General features: G+C 40.4%; 1 protein-coding gene across 1 annotated transcript; it reads left to right on the top strand.

Moving 5' to 3' along the window:
- Nucleotides 1–10,262, top strand: zcchc9 (zinc finger, CCHC domain containing 9). The gene is made up of 6 exons (XM_066711905.1): nucleotides 1–83; nucleotides 1,047–1,455; nucleotides 1,643–1,793; nucleotides 1,991–2,083; nucleotides 2,452–2,520; nucleotides 9,451–10,262. Exons 2-6 carry the CDS (start codon nucleotides 1,066–1,068, stop codon nucleotides 9,561–9,563), a joined length of 816 nt encoding a protein of 271 aa, XP_066568002.1. The 5' UTR covers nucleotides 1–83; nucleotides 1,047–1,065; the 3' UTR covers nucleotides 9,564–10,262.
- Nucleotides 10,263–10,268: the final 6 nt, after the last annotated feature.

Genomic DNA, 10,268 nt, shown 5'->3' with positions numbered 1-10,268 from the left:
GGATTGCGCAGCTCACCCGGACTCATTCCAGTGCGCACCGGAAAGCAATTCGAGGACACGTGAATTGGATTTGTACTTTGAAAGTAAGTTTGACTTCGAATATACATTTAGTAAAACACACATTTATGATAAATAATACGAATTATTAGAGAAAATAACGTTGTTTGTATTTTCATTTTGCTCATAAAGATGACAATGCCTTTGTCCGTGTGTCCTGTACTGTCTGTACTGTGTGACCTGGGGCTAATGCAAAGCACAGCGACATGTCTTCGTTAAGGGAAACTTGTATTTTATAAGGACCTCTGCTATCGGTTAAGGGTTTCTGCACAGTTATAAACACGTATGTATTTTAGCTGTTAAGTATTGTGTCGTTGGTTTATGGTTTTTATTTATTTGCATATTATGTTCGGGAAAGGTGACGGTTCTTTTCTTTTCCTCAGTAACGTCATCATCACGCTTGGTTAACACTTTGAATAAATACATATATATGTCACTTTAAAGAGAGTTTGTCTAAGAATCATAAACAAATGCCAATTCTTAAGTCCTAGATCGCCTACCTAGACCCAAATGAATGTGAATAGACTGTTTATTTATTCTCAAAAAGATTACAGTGTCTGAAAATAAACCCCTTATTTGCAGAATACATTGATTGCACGGGCTCTTTCAGAACCACCTGTCCGCTCATTTGAAGTATTTTGTAGAACTTAAGTATGTCCATTTTGGGAAGAAAAATACAAATGTGATCAACACATATTTATCAAAAGGATATTCTACTGAAAAAAGACATTGCAAATGTCACTATTTAGTGTGTGCATGAGCCACTTTAGCCCAATGGATCAGTCAAATACACTCCTAATCATTTGAATAATATGAACAACAATATTATGCATAATAATATGACTGGTGTCACTGATCTATTTTGAGTATAGCCATCAAATCTTTAGTGACCAGTGCTTGAAATGAATTTTTGTAGAGAAAAACAGGTTGCTGTTGCTTCCGTTTTCTGTTGAGAGATCATGTATTGACGACTGTGTATTGTTTTACAGACGCACCTCTGCATCTGCCATGACGCGCTGGGCCAGAGCCAACAACGTCCACAAACACAAGCTTACGGGCGCGACGCCGTGGAGCGAGCTCAAGAGCGGCGGGGGTGCCAAGCAGGGCTCGTCCTCCCATCAGCACCCTCCCAGTGGCGTGGACCGAGACCCGCTGCGAAGGAGCCAGGGACCCCCGGGGGGGAAGAAGCCCAACAGGAAGAAGAAGGATTATGACAACGTTGATGTCAACGGCTTCCTGCAGTACCTGGAGCAGACCGGCCAGCCCCTGCCGCGCGGCCCCCCCGGTGCAGCTGGTGTGGCGGACAGCCTGCGGGAAGAAGTGGCCACAGCGCTGAAGAAGGACAGGCGGCGAGAGGACAGGAGGATCAAGAGACAGACGGTCAAGAAAACCAACATGGTGAGAGAGCACAGATCTGCAGTGGAGCCTCCTTCTCCATTCTACTTCACAAGTGGTCTTCAAACATGATCACGTGTGAATGTAAAAAGCATCATTGATTATGTTGTAAGTTGCCCTGGATAAGGGCGTCTGCCAAGAAATAAAAATAATAATAATAATAATCATTGTCATTTGTGGGTGTTTGCAGGTGTGTTTCAACTGCAGGAAGCCTGGGCACGGTCTGGCGGACTGCCCCCAGGCTGACAACGATGTGGAGATGGGCATGGGCATCTGTTACCGCTGTGGGTCCACAGAGCACGAGCTCAACAGGTGCAGAGCCAAAGTGGACCCGGCCGTAGGTGAGACTTTAGATCGGTGCTGTGCAAGAGGGCCTTGATTCATTTAGGAATGTATCTATGTATGAGTTTGTTTTCTGCTAAACTAATTGTATACTTAACTGTAAATAACCATGTTTTTAATGAATTGGGTAGACCGGTGAATTTGCAGGTGCGTTTTTTTGTTTGTTTGTTTTAATTGTTATTATTACCATTTACAGGAGATTTCCCTTTTGCCAAGTGTTTCATCTGTAGCCAGACTGGCCACCTGTCAAGATCCTGTCCTGACAACCCCAAAGGAATGTATGCAGCAGGTATGACGGGATTGTTTCCAAGCATGCTCTTTATAACGCAACTCAACTTACATTTATATAGCGCTCTCCATGTCATGCATCCCAGTGCTGTTTTTCCCCCATATGTGTTTCTTTAATGTCTTTAATGTTTTCTTAATTTGAATGTAAGGCCTGGATTCCTTGCATGCAGTGGAGTTCTGAATTCACTTTACCATTTTAACAGTGCGTTCCACTAATCAAAGTTTTGTGATGTTCCTTTGCCTTGCTCATTATTATATTTCATTCTGAGCCTGTGCTATACTTTGTTTCATGATTTGAGTTCATGACACAGAATTAATTTCAGAAACACCATTCTGATCTCTTCTGCTTTCTTCTGTGTGTTGTCCCAGGTGGCTGCTGCAGGGTGTGTGGATCTGTGGAGCACTTTCAGAAGGACTGTCCGCAACACCAGAATGCAGGTAGGATTCTTTCATCTGGGGCCGGTTGTACTAACAGGATCAAAGAACAACTGAACAAATGTGCATTTACTGCAATATGGCAGCCATACCATGTGACCCATGTCAATTATTGCCAATATGGCAAAATATCCCATAGGTATCATGGCTTTTGGAGCACCGGTGTTGGTTTTAGAGGGTTTGAAAGTTCTGGTGGGATATAATAATCATAACAGAAGCAATAGGTGTCCTGTTCTTTCAGTGCTTGGTCACCTAATAATCTTCCCCCAGCAGATTTGTGTCCAACAAGGTTTAATAATGTCTTTATTTACAGGGCTTTGTTTCCCCCCAAAAAAGTCCCAGGGTTTTTACACATTATTTTCTCTGTCAATGTGTACAAAGATATTGCATACTAAAATAACACTATAGTAACAAAGCTTCAACCTTAACACTTCAAACTCTGTAGACATCTTTTCAACCAGTAAGACAGTCTTATGCAGAGCTGCCAACCTGTGTGTACAGGTTGTGTACTCACTATGCAAGTTTGATAGGAAAAAAAATGAAAGCAGTTGCTGTACTCTGCTGCTAATGTGTACTAATACTATATAGTACTTATTATATACAGGTCATCATTCATGAAGTTGCCTTTAGAGAAAGTGCTGTATCTCTTGTCATTAGTTCATTTTGTTAGGGACTTCCCTCCCTGTCATGAGCAGTCATTTTCACTGTCTGTGGTAACACCCTGGCCAAACTGCAAATTAGAATAGTGTTGCCTAGATATAGTTGATGCTGTTCCTGGATAGATACCCTGCTACATGTTTAATCTCTTGTAAGTTACCGAACCAAAGCATCTCGCCGTGTACCGAGGAAAAGCCCACCTCTGACATAAGTGATGCCTGAGCGAGCGACTGAATGTCTGATTTTGTGCTTTTCCAAAGAAAACTACCCAACGTGGTGCATATTTTAGTGTATTTTTCTGTGTATGCATTCCATAACATTATGACCACTGACAGGTGAAGTGAATAACACTGATAATCTCGTTATCATGGCTCCTGTCAGTGGGTGGGATATATTAGGCAGCAAGTGAACATTTTGTCCTCAAAATTGATGTGTTAGAAGCAGGAAAAATGGGCAAGCGTAAGGATCTGAGCGACTTTGACAAGGGACAAATTGTGACGGCTAGACGACTGGGTCAGAGCATCTCCACAACTGCAGCTCTTGTGGGGTGTTCCCGGTCTGCCGTGGTCAGTACCTATCAAAAGTGGTCCAAGGAAGGAAAAGCGGTGAACCGGCGACAGGGTCATGGGCGGCCAAGGCTCATTGATGCACGTGGGGAGTGAAGGCTGGCCTGTGTGGTCCGATCCAACAGACGAGCTACTGTAGCTCAAATTGCTGAAAAAGTGAATGCTGGTTCTGATAGAAAGGTGTCAGAACACACAGGTCATCGCAGTTTGTTGCGTACGGGGCTGCGTAGCCGCAGACCAGTCAGGGTGCCCATGCTGACCCCTGTCCACTGCCGAAAGCGCCTACAATGGGCACGTGAGCATCAGAACTGGACCACGGAGCAATGGAAGAAGGTGGCCTGGTCTGATGAATCACGAGTTCAAGGTGTTGACTTGGCCTCCAAATTCCCCAGATCTCAATCCAATCGAGCATCTGTGGGATGTGCTGGACAAACAAGTCCGATCCATGGAGGCCCCACCTCACAACTTACAGGACTTAAAGGATCTGCTGCTAACGTCTTGGTGCCAGGTCTAGTGGAGTCCATGCCTCGACGGTTCAGGGCTGTTTTGGCGGCAAAAGGGGGACCTACACAATATTAGGCAGGTGGTCATAATGTTATGGCTGATCAGTGTATACTAAACCTCAACTCAAAAACACGTGAACAATTTTACTTTTCAGATTTCTATAATCTTCATCCATTCAATAATATTCATTATATAAATTAATTAGTTTGACTGACGTTTGGAAATGGCCTCTAGTTAGACTGTATTTCCCATGCTTACTATTAATTCCAAATATGGAGAGAGCAAAATTATATTCCAGAAAACATCTTGTTTAATAAACTGAGAAATGCATTGAAAGAGTGAATACAGGTAGCTGCTTTCTATAGATCAATCTTACCTAGACATGCGGAAAAGGTTTAAATACAAGTATTTGAAGATAAACCCGTGTAGCTGTGGATTTTGTTTGTTTATTAGGGTGCTCATGATTAATTTTAATGCATCGTTGAATTCACAAAACAATACGGTATATTGCTGTTTTGAGGTAGAATAAATAAATTGCAACATAATAAAACCCAGGGCCCTAATAATGGTGATGCTCTCTGTATGTGCAAGTTAGTCATTTGTTTAGTTTTCCAAACATGGACACACAGGCAGGAGATCTTCTCGTCACGCGCTCACTGAACTTTTCTTACGCACTCCAACGTGTAATGCCATTTTTAAACACAAGCGTGAGCACATCTGTTATATTTTCCTTCAGGAGAATGGTGGGTGAAGAAAGAAGTGCTGGTATTCAATTGCATGTGAAAAGGCATGCACACAATACACATTGCACAAAAGCCAGGCCAAGCTGCAGCACCATGCTTTCTGTACTGGGTTTAATGTTCAACACTCCAGGTGAGACATAGTTTATTTATGATTTTAGATGTTATAGTCATTATAGTAAAATGAAATATGTCAATTATTGTAATACCAAGATCAAGGTAACTCATTTTGTTCTGGATAGGATCACTGATGTGTCTAACAATAGGGGACATTTATTGTATTGAGCAATTGTGTATTCATCAGTGGAAAAACAGGAAATGGATACCTTATTTAATCGCTTTACTGAAATTGGCAATCATGTAAAAAGTAATCAGTTAGGCTTGGAGTTTATCATGCAAAAACACCAAATTCACATACATTTTTAAAGGGACACGCATCCCTTTATTACTAATATACAGTGAGGGGAAAAAAGTATTTGATCCCCTGCTGATTTTGTACGTTTGCCCACTGACAAAGAAATGATCAGTCTATAATTTTAATGGTAGGTGTATTTTAACAGTGAGAGATGGAATAACAACAAAAAAATCCAGAAAAACACATTTCAAAAAAGTTATAAATTGATTTGCATGTTAATGAGGGAAATAAGTATTTGATCCCCTATCAATCAGCAAGATTTCTGGCTCCCAGGTATCTTTTATACAGGTAACGAGATGAGATTAGGAGCACTTTCTTAAAGCACACTCTCAGCTTGTCCTTGAGTGACCCAGTCAAAGCCTGGACCTAAATCCAATTGAGAATGTGTAAAGAGTTGAAAATTGCTGTTCACCAAAGTTCCCCATCCAACTTGATGGAGCTTGAGCAATTTTGCAAAGAAGAATGGATAAAGCTGGTAGAGACTTATCCACATAGACTGATGGCTGTAATTGCAGCCAAAGGTGCCTCTACCGAATATTGACTGAAGGAGGTGATTACTTATGCATTCAATTATTTTCTTTTTTGTATTTGTAATTAATTTAGAACAATGTGCAGATTATATTTTTCACTATGACATTATGGCCATTTGCTGTGTTGATCGGTGGCAAAAACTCCTGATTAAATCCATTCTGATTTCATGTTGTAACACAATGAAATGTGGAAACGTCTAAGGTGGTGAATACTTTTGAGAGCCACTGTAAATACGAAAGCAAGGTTGTTTGTCAGCAGCACATTGTCACCGTTTCATAAAAGAAAATGTCCCGTGCATTTAATTTTCCTATGAAATTTAAGCATCATCAGTTGGTTAACCCTGCCTGCTGTCAGAGATTGACATTGTTCTGTAAAACCTTGGTCATAAGAAACACTTATTTCAGCTTCTACAGGATTGGTTACATATATTTTAGCCTTTTATGTTTAATTGGGAAATAATTATTAGTCTTTAATGCAAACAAATTTTAAACTTTGCACATCTGTAAGCAATTTCTGGGGGTCCTTTACCAATACAATGTTTGGTGAAATGCGCATTATATTTTTCACAAATTCTGCGTATAGGGAAGTGTTTGGAACAATATTCAGGAGCAGAATACCAAGCACTCTATTGAGTTATGCATCGGGTGGCAACTTATTGTTGGATTGCTTTTGTCAGGTGGAATTTAGAACAGTTTCCTGCTTGGCAATGTATACATATTTGTAATGGTTGGATCCAGTTTGTCTGCTTTGGAAAATTATTTGCCCAGATATTGTTGTGGCAAAGGCTATTAAGTAGGCATTTTAAGTCAAATGTATTGATTTTGGCCGAAAACCTTGGAAGAATGCCATTGTGTGCCTTGATCATGTAACTGGAATTATCAGAGACAAATCCAGTCACATTATTAAAATTTACTTCAAATGCATGTCAGCAGTGAGTAATTAAGAGTGCAGATTAACTGTCTTCGCAAACTAACATTTCAGAGCTATCTGAAAATCCTTGGAGAACAAATAAAATGTACAAAACATACTGATCTTTAGTATCTGCAGGTACGCTATCAGACACCTTTACCAGTTGTACAATGTTCTTGTGCATATCACATATTTTGGTTGAGATATTCCCTTTTCAATTGACCTGTAGAAGAAATTACTCATGCGTTTATTACATATTCGTTCAGAAATGTGCATAGTTGTGAATATAATTTTTCTGTGGGGGAATATTAGCACAAACAAATGCGTCCATCAAAACGAAAACAAAACAAAAATCTTGTCGACATTCATAAATATTTCTCCCTTATGTTTTTACTGGAGGAGGTAATTTAATAGCTGTCAATCTCAGCTTTTCATTTTCTGCTTTTTCCTGGTAATAAATGTCGGTCTATTGACTTAAGTGTGGTCTAAACATAAATGACAAGGTGTTCAAAATAAATTATAGCCATAGGTTTACAGAATACAAGGTTTATATTGTTGTCTGAGGTGGCTCAATGAAATACTTTTTGATTGCAATGTCTCTGTTTCTATTAACACATCAAATTATTCTAATGTGTATTAATCGTAATTAATTTTTGTTTTCTAATAAGTCAAAGCACATTTTTAATATTAATTGTTAATTCAATAACTATAAATTAGGGGGCTGGAGGGACATCTAGGGCATTATAATTAAATTCAGAATTTAATCGATAAGCTTAACAGAGGTTGATTTACATTCATATGTTTTTATCTCTGCTTTATAGGACTGCAAAACTTACATGATGCAAAGTGTTCAATTATTAATTTTTTGTATCTTGAAAAGTACAAAAACCAACAGCTTTTCTGTGCTAAAACTATATTCTGTTGTGGTACATGTTTTTTCTACATTTTATTTTGATACTACATGTTATATGTCAAGCAATTTGCTGGCTGAATGGAGTGCTGGCCTAATGTTTTCCCAAGAACATTTGGTTGAGGGAAAATGATCTTTTCAGTGTCAACACTATTTACTGGTCTGGTCAAGCATTTGGCAGCAATGATCGCAAGTTTAGGAAATCTTGCTTCCCTGCTTTTCCAGAACTGGTAAATGTTGTTGCGTTTAGCTTCACTCACAATTTCACAGTAAGGACAGTATTCACGCTGTGCTGTGCTGTTATCTTCAAAAAGTGGAATGACCCGAAACACTTCTTTCTCATCTGTAAAGATGATTTGCTTGCTATAGGTCAAAGACACAACAGGCTTTGAAAAACAAGCCTCAGGCTGATGAAATCAAGGGCACCGACGGATTGTGCAAAGTAAGGTGGCTGTGTTGGATCGCATTACTTTTTGTGTAGCTGAAGTGTAATGCGTGTCTTTTGTCATCCATTTAATTGTCCTTTTTAAGGCAGAATTTATTTTAGCATTGATCAATAACTACTTTTCATGGTATGGATGGAACAAAGATTACTGTCAAATTGCAGACACTAGTAAATGTAAAGGAGTAAATCGCAGTGGTAGTGATCACTAACTACTCTAATACTGTGATGCAGTGGTTCTTTTACAGCCCATCACTAAGATTGACCATTTTCTAACATAAAACCATACCAATGTTTTATCTTTTTATGAAGGTTAAGTTAAAAATTTGCTACTGTATGGTAGTGTTGTTATTATAAATTTTTCAGCAAAGAACTCACTTTGTGGGAAGGGATTCCAATTGCTGACCTGAAACTCAGTGAAGGTGTGTTTTGTTGGAGACAAGATTTGAACTGTATTCTCTTTGTTTTATACAACTTATTTGGTTGGATATATATATCTTCTATGTTTTGACAGGAATCAAATCCCAACCTACTTCAAACACATTTATTTCTCTGTACTTAAAATCATCAGTTCATTTAAAAGAATAAGGTATTTGAAACTATCAAAGCTAATCATTTTTTTTTAAATACATACTGAAACAGTCATACTCAGACCTCAGTAGAGTGCAGCATTTAGTTGTTTTGTCTTTAGGGGGGAGCATGGAGCCCGACCTATTATTTATGCATCAGGCGTGGTACTCAAATTCCTTTCCCAAGGTTGGCACGTCTGCTTATTTTATGGGGGGAAAAAAAGCTTTGTATGAAGGGGAAATAAATAGTGAGGAGAGAACTGGATCATGAAGGCGTGCATAATGAGCTAAATATGTTGGCACACCAAGATGCATGAAACTGATCTGATTAACTGCAAATGTGCTGAGCCCTGCCCTCCCCTCCTCCTCTCTACGGTTATGTTTAGTCATCCTTTCACTCCAGTTTACTGAGGCAAGTTCTGGGGAGAGATATTTGTCAGTCACGGGCTTTCAGCTTCCTGAGTGATCTGATCATCTGAATCTGCATTGAGGGCATAGCAAGGTCTCACTGACCTGGTTCTGCCCAGGTTACACTGTTCACCTGTGCGACGCCCTCCAGGACGAGGGGGGAGTGTTCTTATAGTGTATCTGTTGGGTGTCGTTTGTCTATTCCTGAGCTGCACACAGTTCTGGGCCGCTGTCTGTGTGAGTTAAATCATTAAGCTCTTCTCTCTATCTCTCTCCTATCAGGGAATGCACTGACTGTGGGACGACTGTCCAACCGAATCAGCGCGGACCACGAGGATGTTCCCGTGCCTGTCAAGAAAGTGAAACCCAAACAGCCCAAAGTTGTTACCTTCTGAACCATCTTGCAGGTGGGAGAGAGAGGAAAAAAAAAGTCAACCTTGGACAATTATCTTCGTTGGTCTGCCACTTGACTGGACTGGAGGCATTAAACGAGTGGCTGCCATGCCTTTCTGATCGCTGACTGCACACTCCCTGTGCCTCAGTGTCTCTCTGCTCGGTTACCTCGAGGGCCTGCTGAAGGGTCGCCTGCAGTGTGTGCACAAAAAGCACAGGCAGAACACAGGCTTGAACGTGTGAAAAAGAAAGCCTTGGCTTCTTGGGCCCCCACCTGTTGTTTCTGCAGCCTGATCCCCATTTACAGTACTGTACAACCCCCACCCCCCCGTCTGCGGCTCCAGTAAAGAGCTGCACGTCTGCAGATCCTATCCCCTCCTAGGAGCTACCTCTCTGGCAGCACAAAAGGCTTATCTTTTCTCTCCAGGCCCTGCCGATGACAGCTCCTATGTCTGTTGTAAGCTTTTGGTTTCAACACTTCAGACTGCAGTGTGTTTCCTTTAAGCTCCCGCAGTGTAAGACATCACACAGAGAGACTCCAGACTCTCTTCTGGCAATTGGAGCTGCTTTAGGTGTAACTCTGAATGACACCCTGTGAGAAGGCCTGGATCCCATACATCCTGTCAATCACAGTGCACTGTGTCATGTGTGTAAATCATTTGAATATAATAAATATTGTAAGAATAAAATAATTGAAAAGGTTTTCT

Source organism: Amia ocellicauda, chromosome 8 (genome assembly GCF_036373705.1).
Source record: "Amia ocellicauda isolate fAmiCal2 chromosome 8, fAmiCal2.hap1, whole genome shotgun sequence".
Classification (NCBI taxonomy): domain Eukaryota; kingdom Metazoa; phylum Chordata; class Actinopteri; order Amiiformes; family Amiidae; genus Amia; species Amia ocellicauda.
Note: the sequence above shows the minus strand (reverse complement) of the source record. Positions and strands in the feature narration are given on the sequence as shown.